The sequence below is a fragment of the Rhamphochromis longiceps genome, linkage group LG5, assembly GCF_057381845.1.
Source record: "Rhamphochromis longiceps isolate RC_006_pf linkage group LG5, R_longiceps_female_GT1.1, whole genome shotgun sequence".
Classification (NCBI taxonomy): Eukaryota; Metazoa; Chordata; class Actinopteri; order Cichliformes; family Cichlidae; genus Rhamphochromis; species Rhamphochromis longiceps.
Genome location: NC_140561.1, coordinates 18,334,175 through 18,350,905, shown reverse-complemented (window position 1 = coordinate 18,350,905; position 16,731 = coordinate 18,334,175). Strand labels below are relative to the sequence as shown.

Below are 16,731 nucleotides of genomic sequence, written 5' to 3'. Positions count from 1 at the left end.
GGCAAATCCTTACGCCGTTAGGTTCGCCACATAAATCAAGCTAACCGCGATGGACAATTAAACAAAATTACAGTGAGGAAAAACAATCAGAGCGAGGCTCTGATGTTTCTGCGTGTTTGAGTGGGTGCTTACCTTCTTGAAGAGGCGCCCTGAGTCCTCACTGATCTGTGCAAAGCGGGGAATGATGTTGTTGAGGTAGAGGTCAGACAGAGTGGCGTGGTCGCGGCTCTCCCTCTTCACCTGTTGCAGCAACAGGTTCCAGCAATTCACCGGAGATAAAATGCTCTGCTCCTTCCTGTATGCACAGAGAGAAATGACATGTCTTTATTCAAGGGAAGCTGTAATCTAAATTCCTTCATCTAACGTTCACTGCAAACTTGTACACACAGGTCTACTTTATGTTATATGCTAAATCAAGCAAACGGTACACCCATAATACAGCTTTTACAAACATGAGACAGGGCACTGGGATAACAGGGATAGACAGAGAGTTTGTAGACAGACTCTCTTACACACATACATACACAAAGGGTTGGTAAGCCAGCCCCAACGCAGGATTCAGCCAGGGTACAAGACCCAGCAGGAAGAGGTAAGGCTCCCCTGCAAGCACAGCTGCTGTCGAGGGAAATAAGCAAGAGCAGAAAAAGATGGAAAAAAGAGGGCAATCTGAAGACTGTAATCATTTCACTAACGATATAATGGTTCAGTGGTGTTGCACTCTTTGTTTCAAAGCCATTACACAAATGCAAAGCTGTTAATGCCCTGCTTACATGACAATACAACAGCTTTTATGGGGTGTGCACACTATAAAAGTGTGTGTGTGTGTGTGTGTGTGTGTGTGTGTGTGTGTGTGTGTGTACTATAGTATGAGTTATGGATGATCTAGTGGGTAAAATGGATTATGAGTGAGTGTAAGTGGATGAAAGAAGGCCTTTGTGTTGTTAAGAGGAGCTTTAACTGGATAGAGACAGCAAAGAGCTGCAAGGCAATTATATCACACACACACACACACACACACACACACACACACACACACACACACACACGTGTGTGTAGAACAGTGACCCCAGCACAGACGATGCCAAACAGACAGAGAAAGTCTTTGATTTGACTAAGTGGGGGTATACAGCGGGGGCGGTGAGGGGACTGTGTGCATGTGTGTGAGTAAAGAAGGTTTTCTGGGGGGGTGTAAGGGTGGTTCGAATGAGATGACTCAATGGTGGTGATGTGATAAACTGGTACTGGGTGACACTGGTCTCAATGTCATATGACTAACTACATGAGTCTAACAGACAATCCATCCGCACCACCTCAATACTGGAACCCGTCTCGCACTTGTTATGTGGATGTACCTCACTTTCCTTTCAAACTTCTCTCTTCTGTCTGATTCATGTCCGGTGCGTCTGTCTTTACTGGTTGCACAACAAACACAAAATGTGACTCCAGTTCCTCCGTAAGCTCAAGAAGACAGCCTCAACGCCACCATGTGACTCGTCACCCTGAATCCACCAGCGATAACCATGGCAATGGCACTGCGGCACTGGGTGAAATATCATCCAAATCCCTCTCTGACCTTCAGCTACTGCAAGGTAAACACTGAAACATAATTGGCCCCCCTTAGGTCACATGGTGCAGATGCTGTTCCATACTGTTACAAAGGCTTCATCCCCGCATGAAGTTATTTTCATTACTTCCTCGCAGGCATTACAGCTTTTGCAGCAATGCATCTGTGCTTGAGGATTACTTGAGCGCCTGATTTAGACAGTGACACTAGACAATACAAATGACAAAAAAAGAAAAACGGGGCAATATGTGAAATCTGGGAGAACTAAAATGTGCTTTCATGAATCTGTGTGAAAACTGATTTTAATTCCTGGTGCATGATTTTTGATTTTGTGGTATTTTAATGGAGCAAATAGATAAAGCCGTGGACTTAAACTTAAAAAGTAACAGCACATATAAAACGGATTTTTACTGTTTCATCCCATGGGTGGTCATGCAATCATGTGATCAGATATCAAAAAATCTCATTCAAGTACTGGACTGTGCAAGAGGCTGCATCGTATTAACAGTCAAACTGTCCTAATATTTAACATAAGGGCAGGCTTTGAATGAGTGCACAACTTGTGAGGGCTTCTCCATGTGACCAATCAGCCTGTCAGCCTAAGGGCGCACACACACACACACACACACACACACACACACACACACACACACACACACACACACACACACACAGCCGGAAAATAACTGAAATTCCAGCATGGCACCCGGACTGAGCAGCAGCAGATGCAGCAAGACTGTTAAATACACAGATGTTGGGAGAAAAGAAAAGCAAACGGGGTGGGAGAAGAGCACAGAAATGAATGAAAACTACAAACTGAACAGTTTTCAGTCATACTTTTGGTGCCTTACGATGACTTAGTGGATATGATGGGAGAACACCTGCTGCTGCTGGAGCTCCAGTCGAGCAGGTAACCTACATCTTCTCTTCTGTTTATTGCTCTCCCTTTTCCTCATCATCTTCTTTCCCTCGCCCACCCCACCAATATGCATCGCACAATCTGAAACTGTCTCAGTATTGATCAGGGCTGGAGGGTGTGTATGAGGCCGAGTGAATTTGTGTGTGATGTGGGGTATGTCCTCACGGTCGGAATTGGGTTTCGTTTAGAGGACCTATTGATCCTTTTGAGTCTGCGAGAGAGCACGTAAACATGGGTTTGCCCCCAGCAGGGATATTAATATCTCTGGAAGGGTGCATGGTGCTTAAGAAAAGGGAACAGTCACTCTATGGAAGAAAGAGGAAGGCTGGTATTTAGGAGGTAATAGTTTAGAGGAAGTCAAAGAAAATATAGAAAAGCTGAGCAGGAAAAAGTCCCTGTCCTTTGTTACAGTTTCAGTTAACTTGGAAAATCCAGAGTATCGAAAATTAAAAAGATCATTTCTGTGGAAATGAGCTATACCTCTAACACTTCTAAAACCAAAAGCTGGTAGCTAAAAGCGCCTCTGCTAATGATTTTTTGATTATTGTTATTACCAGTTAGTTTCACAAACACAGGGTTAAACACTGTATCTGTCCATCATTATTATTAACAAAATGCATCAATTAGCATTTGAACATAAGCTGCTGCTCCATGAATGAATTCCCATTTTCTGAGCATGACAGACAAACATATTAATCTGTACGATAGCCTTAATTACATCAAGGCAATGCAAATCAAAGTACTAAATTATGTTTCTGTCTAATCAAATGCTTGTTTTTGTCCCTTAATGTAAAGCCTTCGTGACAAACATAAAAAAAAAAAAAAAACAAAAAAAAAACCTGAAAGCTGGTTTGAAACCCTATGAGGGTAAATTTCAATTTACAGAATCTGTGTGTCTCTTTGTTTTCTCATGTGACTCTTTTAATTGGGCCTTCAGTCCTAGCAGGGAACACGAAAGAGACAAACGCACAGAAGGATGACGATATTGTTTCTGCAGAAAGGGCTGTCTCTGCTCATTTAAGAGTAAGCAGTTACAGATGACACACAGCTGTGTGACAAGTCATCAGACATTTAGTGGAGCTATTTGTGTCCCTATGGGTTGGTTAATGACGTATTAATGATACTGCAGTAACGACAACAGGAGCTTATTGCTTGTTCAGCTAAACGGCAGGGATCGCCCATTATATGTACTATTGCATCTAAAGGCTGTTGCCAGCATAAACCTGTGTATTATATCTCAGCATTTAGCAATCCTCAGAGTTGGCGGTCAAATTCCTGTTCACAAGGTAAAAGATGGAAGTGAGATGCAGTGAGGCAGTACTATCCAATAGGATATGTTGTGTGTGTGTAGTTTATGAATAGCTAGCAGTTCAGTGAATCCTTCCCTACAGGGAGGCAGACTGCTACATCATTCCCCACTCAAAAAGTGACAATTCTACAAGAGCACCAGAGGCTGCTAATGCCGATGAGCAACTTATGTAGTTTCATAAAGAGAGAGAGAGAGAGCGAGAGAGAGAGCGAGAGAGAGAGAGCGAATCCTTGGTTTGGGCAATGATCCACTCACAGCAAGACACTACAAAATAGTCAGAGCACAAAATCACCACCTGACCATTTCTGGCAAAAGTTGTCATTTCCCTCCCTCAGACACGAACACTGACTCACAGGACCACAAAGACAGTCGAAAGGAGCCCTTAAAATGCAGTGTGCACGCAGCTACAAGTCAAGCAGCTATTTCACATTTATCAGGAAGGAAGTCACCAGTCTCTGAAGCAATGCTGTTTTTTTTTTTTCTTTAAATGCTAAATATGGAAGCTGGGTCAGTTTTGTCTCACATAGGGACTTTTACAGGGGCAGGATATTAATTGCCCCAGGCACTTAAAAATACACGTATGCGACCAAAAGCCATAACCTGAGGCTTACTGTCAAAATAAAACTACGTGTGCTGTCTGTGTGATTTTCTCATACTTGAGTAGATGGTCCTTGGTGCTGCGCGTCTTTGTGAGGAATCTTTCACCCAGCTTCTCCAGGTTGCGGCTGTAGTCCATCTCAATTTCTGCCTTCTTTCGAAAGAAGTCCTGCAGGTCCTGAAGCAGCTGCACCCTCAGCTCGCACTGCTGGTCCAAACACTTGAGCTGCTCCACCAGCTGAGCACGGACCTCTGAAAGGGTAAAAGGAAGGAGTAGAGTCAGAGATGACGTTAGCTTTTTGGTTAACATAGCCATGGGCCAGGTGAAATCAACACACGAATCGATGTTTAATGTGCAATCGGTCTTTGCTAAAAATCAAAGGCCTTTTCATATGTTGCTGTTGGCTATACACCACTACCATTAACACACATTTCACAACGATGTGTAAGATGTTAAAACAACCCCTTTACAGCTGACTGAATGACTGGATGTTCCAGTAAAACACCTGGCACTGTGTTGGCTTGGCTGAACTCCATTCCCCTCCCACCCGTCCGCAATGCACAGACGGCTAAGCATGCGTGTGCGTGCGCATCATCATATTTATAAGTGTGCATCTGTGAGTGCGGGATCAGATATCATCTTCCACACAGACATATCTCCAGAGGCAGTCATTTATCCCAGCTTATCACTTTTCATTTTCCTCCTGCCTCCTCCCTCCTCGCTCCTCCATGCTGCTCTCCAGTCTGGCCCTCAAATTAATAGAGTGCACTCAGTGCAGGCACATTCAGTAACCGTATTCAATCACGGGCTGCAAAAAAGTTCTCTGGAGAATCCTGCTCATTGCAGCTACAGAACAGGAGACACAAATCATACACAGCAGCACTTCTGCACAGCCAAGGACACACACACACACACACACACACAGGTGATAAGCTGGATCAGTCCTGACAGCTGACAGATTAATGCTACGCTCCCATAGCTTCCTGCCAATGCCGAGCAGTCTGCATCCCTTAAACGAGTTAGGAAACAACACACGCATTTCTCTAATTGTCATCATGGCTAATCTACCACAGCTGTCATACCTCTACAACGCTGGCTGTACAGAAAGCGGATGGTTTTGGTCTCCATCCTGGCTTCAGTGATGTATGGATTCCCTTCAACAATATTCACACACTCAGACACACACATATAGACACACACGCGCAGTCATGCAGTCAGCTGCCTGTCCAGCCAGCAACGACTGTTGATGCTGCCTTTGTGTTTAACAGCTGAGAGTGCAGTTTCTCATTACCACAAAGAGAAGTGGGATCTCTAAATGTGTCTGTGAGCGCCCCACTCCTCCCACTTCTCTCTCTCTCTCTCTCGCTCTGTCTCATAAACACATACCTAAACACTGTGCCACCAGCCAGCGGCCACTGTTGTTCTTTACTGATTCAAAAACCAGAGTTAGGGAGTTTTAAGACACTGTGGGCAGGGTGGCAAAGGAATGCACACACCGAGCCTGTGTCAGTGCTAATGACCTGGTGTGAACATTTGCTTTCACAACATGTGTTTTTGTCTCGCCGGCTGCATACGTGCGTGTTTGTGTGCAATTTTCTCGTCGCACGCCGTTGTCAATGATCCAGAGTGAGTCAATGTCCCACCCCTTAAGGCTGTGACACAAAACCTTGTAATTAGCCCATCCACGACGACAACACACAACACCTCCAACAAAAACAAACCTGTCCATCCATAAGGAACGTAAGAAGGTGACAGAAAGCATATGGTTATCAGCCTGGAAACAGCTTGAGGGGTGGAGGATATGTACAGGAGGGAATTAAAAAAAAAAAAAAAGCAACAGGTGAGTCCCATGTGATCCAAATGTTTAGAAAGCAGATTTAATGGGGGGGAAATTAATTTAATAGGGAGGCCGTGCCCTGAGCCCTGAAACCCCTCTCAGGCCCCTTACATTTACATTAGGATGAAGAGCGAGTTTGACGGCATGCTTCATTTATAAAATATATGGCTGCGTTACATGAGCTCTCCCCACTAAACCCTATTGGTACTGGCTGCTCGACACAATTTCCTTAAGGGGATGTAAAAAGCACAGACGGGTGACAAATTAAAGGAAAAATCCACCATAAAGTCTCATCACATGTGAGCAGAACTGCTTCATTGAGCTTTGATATTCATTCTCCAAGCCCCTGAAACTCTACTGCAGGGTTATAAAGCCATCCTGTATTGGGGGAGGGGGGCACTGTAAAATATGCCTATAGAAAATATCCCATCAGTGTTCAGCTTCATAGGGCACAAAAGACATTACGTGTAAGTGAGAGCATTTTCATACCAGTCACTGACCTCTCATGCCGCGTAGTTAAAGTAATCACTCAGATGTGTCAATACAAAGGGTCAAGTGGTTCCAAATCATGTCAGCATGACTGATAGGGGATAAAACATGCGGGTTGCCTTTTCATTCGATTTGCCACCACTATGCATTTCCGTCTTTAACCATATAAATACCGTTACTACCAAAAGAAGCCGTTTGCTTAGTGAAAGGGAGTTTGCTACAACAAAAAGGAGAGGCAGCAAGTCAAATAGATTCAGCACAGGTCTTCCCTTCGGTTTCATCCCTCTGCAATGACTATCATCCCCCAGCAAGTAAGAAATGGGATGTGAAGTGGGATGTGAACTGGAATGTGACGCCTCCACCCCCTCCAGACAGTCCAGTCACATTTTCCAGGCAGATGAGAGCAGGTCTTGTAATCAGGCTCTGGGATTCTACTTTACTGATGCTCTTCTCCCTGTTTTTCTTCCCTCTCTCCCCTCCGCCTCCTCTGTCTGTAGTGCTGAAGGCTGTCTGGCTCTGTTTGCACGAGCCTCGTCCATACGCTTTTCAGTCTGTTCGCCCGTCCAGCCACACTCACAAACAGGATCAGTTTGGAAAAGGCAGAGATGACTGCTACCTTTGAAGCAGCTAATCCTCTCTTTGGTTTCTATTAACATACATAGTGTATTTGTCTCCCAATAGAATATAGTCACACTACTGCATTTTTCTTTTTTCAGGATCAGTCTTTATTATTCATTTATCTCTTTGACTCTCTCCAGACATAGCAGCCACTTGTTGGTGTGTTTGGGCAAGTTAGACGGTTGTGTATAAATGATATCAGGGCAAATCATATGCCTGGAAGATTAGTGAGCTCACAAAGTAGCAGTGAAATCTGAGGAGTTCAATGTCTTTTTCCCATTTAGATTATTCCACCTACACCCACGTCTCCCTATGGTACATCAGAGCTTATGATACATCATCATAGAAAAAGGAAGACGGCAAAAATAGATGATGGATGAAGACAGAATACTCTGAGTAAGGTGGCACTTCATTGGACTAAGAGTGCAGGCAGCTTGTCTGTGTTGCCTCAACTCAAACCTGAGACAGATGTGTCGCTGCATATTAATGCGTGGATGGCCACTGAGGAGGAAATTAAAGTAGAAAAAAAAAGGCATTACAACCATCGACCTGAAGTTCACAGTACATAGACAACCACAGCCTGAAGGCTAAACATAGCTTTCCCCCATCATTTCCTTTGCTTAGAGTTATTTCTGCAGCAAATTTCCCACCAGCTTAACGCCGTTTTGTTTTGTAACTGACAAAAGTGATGGTTGCCCTGGATGCCATTGTGTACTGGCCTACATACAGAAGCTACACATAATGCTACAAGGACTCATTATACCTGAAAACACCCTGGGCTATGGGCACACACACTCACACACTCACGCACACACACAGCAATGTGACACTCTGAGTCCAAGTTGTCACTTTGAGCTGTTTTGACAGCAGCTTTCAAGCCTGCTCCTGGAAGCCCCGCCCTAGTTCTGTCCCCCTCCGTTACTATATTATTATTCCAGACACACACACGCGCACACACACACACACACACACACACGCACGCACGCACGCACGCACGCACGCACGCACGCACGCACGCACGCACGACAACTGTTTACAAGTATGTGATGAGTGTTTGAGACAAGGCTTGAAGTGGCTGGAGAAGGAGTGTGACAGAGAGTACAGACAACAGAGGAATGACAAACTACGACAGTCCACACAGTTGTGTTGATTTACAGGGTGCAGTAAAGTTCTGGTTTACGGCTCCTATTACTTTTGGTAACCACGTTCTATGTGTGCTCAAGTATGGAAATTCCCATTTCCTTTCTCTGCAGACATTATTTATGTGACATTATTTTGTTGGAGCAAAATAATGCAAGGTGAGAAATATGTTAATATAGAGTAGAAAACCTGGCTGTATACATCAGGATTATCTCTCTGCAAGCTCTGGGCCTACAAACTGTGGGCCAGGTAATCAGTAATCACAGCAGGAACACAAGAACACACTCACACAGTACAGTTAACTAGGACTAAGAAATCCAAGTCAAACATTAGGAGATGTAGCTCCCAGCAAAGTACAATATTACCCATTCTTCTTGCTACGTTTGTGTTTATGCAGTAAGGCCTGGTCTTTGTTGCTCTGGGGACTGATACTGCAGCACAGGCTACGGAGAAGCTTATAAAAGAGGAGGGGAAGCAGAAGGGGGGTGGTAGTGGTTTTGTACCACTGTGAGCTCATACCATTGTCCTCACAAGAATGAAAGAAGCAGAGAGAAAAGAAGAGAGAGGGGGACGAAAAAGCACAAAGTAGTGTAAAGGGTGAGTAAGAGGGCGGGCACTGCGTCAGTGTGAATAATATGACCATTCATCCCATACACACAGGAAGACAGGACACAGTTGACAGGAAGTCAGCTGGACCAGTTTATTACCAGCAGGGAGCAACACGAGAGGGGAGGGTTATACTAAAACAACTACAGGAAGCATATGTGTGTGTACGTGTGTGTAAGAGGGAGTGTAGGGGTTGGACTGATGTGTGTGTGTGCTGTGTTTTTCTCAGACTAAAAGGCCCTGAAGAAAAACAGGCAGCTGTGGAGTTCACCAGTATAACCCACCAACCCTGAACCAGGCAACCAAAGAGAGAAGATGGACTGAGGGAGAGAAGATGGGCCAGGGGCTTACAGGTTGAAGGCAGTCAAAAGTGTGTGAGTGAGAGTGAAACAGAGACACGATGTTTAGGCCGTTGAATGAGTAGGTAGACTAAAGCCTCAAGTTGCAGGTAGTATTTCCTAATAAGATTCTTCAGCAGGGTGGACTCTATTAGTTCCAGACATGTCAAACTAATACTGCTTTAGTGTATATACACACACAGACACACACACACACACACGTACGTACACACACTTGTGGAGAGGGGAGGAAAGGATAGAGTTACAGTACAGTAAGTGTTGGAGGGAAAGCTATTGCAGGAATGGAAAGATTCCAGCCAATGCCTTTTTCTTGGGTCTGGACATTTCCTCCAAAAACAAACACACACACTCTCACTCTTTCTCTCTGCGTCTCACTCTCTGTCACACACACACACACACACACACACACACACACACACACACACACGCATACATTAAAAGTTATAGAGGCATTTCCTCTCTCACCCAGACCCTAAAACTTTTAGGAAAAGTAGTGTCGTCTTAAGAAGGCAAGTTAACAAGCTTCGCGACTTGTAGACATGGAAAACCATCCCGAAGCCAAACCGCTGCAAATGTACTGTTCAGCAGAGGAGAGGAGGGACCGACAGCGAGTTCGACGGCAGAGAAATAAACGCTGGGCTATGGTCGGGCATAAACGAATAAAGGGCATAAAACATCAACGTTTACTGGTGTCACAGCAGAGTTGACATCTGCACAGAGCCTCTTGCCGACTCTTTTGATACGTCACTCTGACCCAGGCGATAATTAAACACTGCCGTCAGAGAGGCCTTATTTATTTCACAATTGTAAAGAAAGTATTTTGGATCTCCAGCAACACTTAATAGATTTCTTCATTCTTCATCTCCACCAACCTACTCTACCTCTGCTCTCGCTGTAGCAAAGTAGAATATTACAAAAAAATGTTTAACATTATATTAAATCTAAGGGTGCTTTTCATAAAGCCTCTACCCTGGAAGCAAGGAAACAGCCTCTAAGGCATGGCTGAGCGCTAACAGGATTTGTATATCAGCACTCCTAAAACTCACTAATCAATAGGCAATCTTACTCTTCATTTATACGATCTACAAAAGACCCAAAGGGGGCAAATGATGTATTATGTGTGTGCTGATGCGGTGACTTCTTCTAGGTTTCCTATATTAACTTTCCCATCCAGCTCTCAGCAATAAAGGGGGAAAAGCATGCTTCTCTCAGTGACCCAGATATACTACATCAGAAGATTAGACATCAAATGGGAGCTTTTAAGTATCAAAGTGACCGAATGCTAAAATAAGACAAAAGCACTTCTGAAAAAACTACTAGTCATACCATGATATTGGAGATACGCTTCCCCTCCCCACTGAGTTTTGCTTGGTAACTGTTACTCTTTGTCCATGATGCCCTCTTTGGTGGTGGTTGCGAGGGAGCAGGGAGAGGGGGAGGCAGTGTGAGAGAAACATGAAAAAGAGGTGACGGGGAGGAAGAGGGGGGGTGTTTTTGCAGGGGGTTTAGTACTCAGCGGGGGTAAATTCCACGGCACTGCTCCACACCTCTGTGGTCAGATCAGGAAGTCGTTAACCCTTTACGTGACAGTAGGATGCTTTATGTGCAACTGTAGGAAAGACAGAGGACGTTTCTATGATCGATTACATTTTTTGTGGCCATGCAAGCTACCGTCAGGGTTCCTTGCACTCTGTGAGCAAAGAGCACAGGTCAAGGGTCAGGGGTCTGCAAAGTTACTGGAGGGGGTCAGTCTCCCATGTCAACCAGCTGGTTACAACTATCGGTTTCAGCTCCAAAGAACGCTCAGCTTGTTTCTAAGTGTTCCTGCAGAGTCTATTCTTTTACCAGATCGTTATTTCTTTTTGCAGTCATGCTTTCCAGGAGTATGTTCTACTTCTTTGCATTTACCTCTCCTGACACCCATATCTCTTTCTAGCCATCGCGTGCACAGCACACAAGCATTTGTGTGGTGGCAGACAGAATGTGGGGTTAAAGACTGGGGGCTGGGGGTTTCTACGCATAATAAAAAAGGCTGCTTATCAAAAGTTAACTAGCTTCTTTCGCTCCCTTTCAGGCACCGCCTGCTCCACTAACCCAGTCGAGAACGGCACTGGGGGAGGGGGTAGGTCCCACACACGCGGGAACTGGAGGGAAGCAATTCTGGTAAAGAAGCGAATAACAATTATCTTCCAGTTTAGTTTAAAATGCTATTGAAGTGTAGGTACTGGACTTCACAGACAACCTAATCAGCAATCAGATATCCAGAGTCTGTGATCAACTTCTCGGTTCAACCGAGATGAGCGGCACTAAATGAGATCACACGTTATCCTATAATTTAGCAACGCACAAGATTTGAGACTGACCATCTTGAATTCTTGGCCTCAAGGCTAATTTCAGTGTCCTTTCTGTGTGTATGTGTGTTTGTGGATGCTGTTCATGCTGAAGGGTACCATCCACCTGGTGTCACCTCTATTTCCTGTCTCTGTTGGACACAGCCATCTGGGCCTCAGTCTGTTCCAGCAGGCCTCATCTCCGTCTCTCTCTCCCTCTGTTTCCATCTCATACACTCTCCAGCTTTGGCAGGCAGGCAGGCACGCACGCACGCACACACACACACACACACACACACACACACACACACACACACACACGCACGCACGCACGCACGCACGCACGCACACACACACACTCTCCACAGGGATCCAAACTATTACAGTATAGAGCTCTATGCCATCTGTCTGAGGAGGTATGGACAGGTATCAGACAAAAACCCACACGCACGCATATCATATCACCCTGAGCCAACAGCAATATTAAGCTGAGCTCTCCCAGTGTGCATGTGCGTCCACACCCTTTCCAGTGTTTCAAAATGGCCAGTGCATAACGCGCCCCCCCATGTTAATCAGCTTAGCAGCCAGTCAGGAGATTTGACTAATCCAAAACACAACCATGGGAAGAAGCCCACTGAGTGTATGTCTGTCTGTGCAAGTGGTCTTGTCTGACAGTGCGTGGAATAACTTAAATCAGCCTCGACATTTCCAGGCAACACTCTCTTAAAGCAACAAGCATTACCACAATCATCCAAGGCTAGTTTCAAACAGCAAAGGATGGGGAAGAGGATGCCTTTCATGTGCGGAAGCATCACTGGGCGGGTAAAGGTTCTTCCCCGTCTTTATTAGCGTGTTAACACTCGTCATAATCCCAGCGATTGAGCGGCAGCATGTAATCATTTCTTACTTCTAGATTAAACAGTCATCAGTCGTGCAGTCATCTTCATCTTTATTTCACTCCTCAGTAAGAATTAGCCCAGTCATCACTAATGATTCACAGGGACCTTGAGGGCTGTGTAGGCATGTGCACGTTAAGGCCCCCCCGAGAGGAGTATCAGGGCTTTGAAGCCTAACACAGTGCGTAATGGAAACCTTTCTGTCATTTAATAAAGAGCTATGGCAGCATTTGCCGCACAGGAGAGGGGAAACACACATGCATATTCTCAGCGAGGAAATGCTGCATGATACTAAACACGTGTGAGTGACTCGTATGGATGTCCTTATGCAGCAAAGTCTTATCGCGACACTGCATGAGAAATCAGTGGCATGTTGAAAAAGGCTGAAGGAAAAATGATAGAGATCAAGATAGGACGCAGTGAGAGCTGAGAGCAGAGGCTGGGCAGCAACACACGAGTTAAAGGCCGTATCTGCTGATGGCTGCTGATCTTTATCCGAGCGCCGGCGGAAGGCACGGAGGCCAGGAGAAAAAGAGCAAAGGGCACCATCACACAAAGGATGAAACCCAGAGCAGCAGATGATAACATGAGATGCTATCAGCGCATCCGACTCTAGGTCAAATCGCCACAGCCTTCAGCTGCGGCTCTCTTCGAAACAGGAGGGGCACATACGCAAGATAAAGGAATGCAGAACTACATGAGTCCTAATATAAAACGACAGCTCACCCCAAAAATCAAATAGACGTTGTTTTTATATTTTTAATCTTATCCATCTATCCATGTTTTAAACCACATATCCAACTTATGATAGTAGGGTGCTGTTTATACATACATATCAGTCTAGGAGACAACAGCTCCCGAGATGTCTGCTTTCTCTTAAATATAATGAAACAAGATGCCACATGCCTCGTGGTGCTGAAAAGGGAGCAGAAATATACTTAAAAATCTCTGCAGCATTCTATTTTTTTCCTGGAAGAATCTTTATTCTTCCATTATAAAAAAAAAATCCCTGAAGAACAACCACTCGGCTGTGAAGAGCGGTTTAATAATGAATTCGATTATCAACAGAAAAACAACAGCATATTTTGACTGCCTGTGTTGTTTGTGGAGAAAGGAAATGCAATTTGTTCCGGCTTTTAAAATCTGCTTCTTCTTTTTTTCTGTTAGTTTTTTATATTTTGGTAAACCGATGGTACATGACACTCTAGGAAAAATGTAGTGATGTTTTTACTACTATTTTCTTTACATTTTACCGATTAAAACAATAACGGATAAGGAAAGTAATCACTGGTTGGGGGATAGAAGTATTTAGAACATATATGTACACGCGTATTATTAAAACATCCTCTGTGTGGATGGAAACAGCGTATGTCACAATTAGACTGCAGTGCAGCTAATGCGGTCACCTGCCTTTCTGCCTCTACCTCTACCTCTACACATCTCTCCAACCCACTAGTGCAATGGTCATTTCTCTGCTGTGTGCAAGTGTGCATGCATGCAATTTTTACACATTATGGAAATCAGACATGAGTCTAACTGCTGCAGAGGGACTGGGAGTAGCGAGAGAGAGCGATAGAAACTGGGCCATGCTCCAAGAGGAGGCTACCAGCAAAGACAACAACTCCACACCTCAGCACAACAAACCACCACACATAGTTCTGTGTAACGGCACAAAAACTTCGCAGGGATTTTTTTTTGTTTCTCCTCTTCTTCTTTTTCCCTGCAGCACTGTTCGGGCTTTAACTGGCTTTCCACTGATTTTCACAATAAAAAAAAAAAAAAACAGTTACTCTTCTTCCTTGGGGCGGACCGAGAGAGTAGACGGTGAGGACAACTTTTTCTTACACCCCGAGCAATCAATGTACAACAACAGTCCTACGTCTGCGATTAGGATGGGTAACTTGGGGGAAAGCAATTAACCAGCTTTCATTTTAGACACTTGGCTTCCATCTATCACATTTACACCCCTTTTTTTTTTAAACATAATTATTTCATGTGCAGACATAATGAGATGCTTGCAGCATCAACTGGTTTGGATTATCCAATCATCAACGAAGGGTTACAAAAGAGACTTCTCACAGACGGCCAATAAATGCACTTTTTTACAGTATTTAAATACATTTTTACTGAACGTTACTGCTTCAAGTGCGATGGAATCACAGTGTCCTGAAGACAAAACCAACTATTTGAGGCAGTGACTGAAGGACGGCAGGAAGAGTCACAAGCGCACATACTGACCCATGAGGCTCCGATCATGGGTTATCAGATTTGGTGTATCCAAGTACCCATGTCATGAAAACAGATAATTTTGTAAAAGGGGGCTAGGTCATTGTTCAGTTGTCCACACTCTGTTCATTTTTCCCTCTTCCATTAGCGCTGAGCCCTTTAATGAATATTTTGGGCTTCTTGACCTACCAAGGAAAGCAGCAAATGAGATTACAGAAAACACAGAAGTCAGGTTATTCATTTCAGCAGGCTTAGGAGAGTGCTATGAGAGTGAAACAAGATTACAATAATCATAGACTGCAAGCAGTACTGTGCAAAAGTCCTGAGTCAGCCCTCAATTTCACTGTGCAAGAAACTGCACAGTGACAATAAAAAAGTCTAAGTCTCATTTCTTTATATTTTGTGTCCATGGAGCCAGATTTTCTTGTAACTTTTTAAAAGCGGTCTTGCACAATACTTCAGTCCAGTCCTCACCATTTTTAAAGGAAGGTTTCTCTTTCGTGAGTTCAGCAACTCAACATTGACCTGTGAACCATTAAGCATAAAAAAAATCATCTAAATTAAGCGATGAACCAGTGTTGTACCTACACATAACAGACAACGCAGCGCAGAACCAATTTTAAATTGTATCTTTAGCCATTTGCTACTAGCAGGCTGCCACAAATGTACACCATTAGTTCACACTTTTTTAACAGAAATATGTCTGAGAGCAGTCTGAGAGGCATAAAATAGTCTGAGCTTTTAGCATTTTAGCATGCTGTGCAATTTGCCCTGAGAAACAAAACAACACAAAAACCAAAGAAGAAACTGAAAAAGCAGCTGACCTTAAAACACAATCTACAGCAGAGGAACAGTATCTGAAAGCCCCCGTCACTGTTGGGGGTCCATTTCAGCCAGCAGTGCTGGGGCTCTTAAAATGAATTGTGTTAAATTAAAACTCATAATTATAAACACAGATATATGGTCAAATTCTGATCCAGCATGCAACACATCTGGAAAGCATCTGATTGGCAACAGCTTCATTTTTCAGCATACCAGTGATCGAAAAAACACACTACCAACATACCTAAAAACATACCTAGTAAAAAAACCACCCAATGCAACACTATCAGTCATGGACTGGCCTCCCCGCAGTGTGGGATCATCTCAACAGAGAACAGAACAAAAGGCAGCCAACATCCAAACACGAGCTTTGAATGTCCTTCAACAAGTCTGGATAATTATTCCTGAACCCTACTTAAAATACTTAAAGAAACAACAAGAAAGCTGCCTAAGAGAGTTCAAGCTGTGTTGAAGAATAAAGGTGATCATACTAAATACTTCTCAAGCTTGTTAGAACTCTATACATATATTTTTAGGATTTGAGGTACAGAGATGCTAATGCAGTATGCTGATGCAAAACCAGAAAAAAAACCAAGAGACCATGCAAGAACTTCCTGACCTGGCCAGCAGTATAAAAATAATTTATTTTCACACCTTCTAAGTTTGATATTCTGTAACAGTTTGCAGCTGGCCAAATGTCATTAAAAGCACAGGACAGGTTGTCATTTGAACTTCTTCATAATGAAGATACAGCATCCTTTCATACACAAATGCATCAAACTAAAGCAGACTTTTGCACACCTAGCAGGACATTCTTGCACATGGCAGATTCGTGATTGGGGGTTTACCAAATAAAGATCTAAAAAAAAAAAAAAATGAACCTCCCTGCAGCAGAGCAAATTAGGGTCAGTTAAAGTTCAGTAACTTAAGCTCTTTTCTGTTGCTGAGTGAATAAAGTAAGAAAGTGCAACTTCAGGCAATTTCCAGACCTGATTCTTCCGATACCGTTTCACTCTCA

The 16,731-nt window shown here is 43.9% G+C and overlaps 1 protein-coding gene across 4 annotated transcripts in view; it reads right to left on the bottom strand.

Annotated features, from left to right (window-relative positions):
* The window catches only part of srgap2 (SLIT-ROBO Rho GTPase activating protein 2), a 53,928-nt gene that overhangs the window by 17,177 nt on the left and 20,020 nt on the right, over window positions 1-16,731 (bottom strand). For 3 of the 4 annotated variants that reach the window (XM_085406246.1, XM_085406244.1, XM_085406243.1), the window contains exons 2-3: window positions 4,449-4,641; window positions 133-295 (exon numbers count right to left, since the gene is read on the bottom strand). In XM_085406246.1, the coding sequence (XP_085262372.1) occupies window positions 133-295; window positions 4,449-4,641 (356 nt within the window). Of the gene's footprint in view, window positions 1-132; window positions 296-4,448; window positions 4,642-5,472; window positions 5,615-16,731 lie in introns of those variants that run through there. The other variant, XM_085406245.1, reaches the window with a different exon arrangement.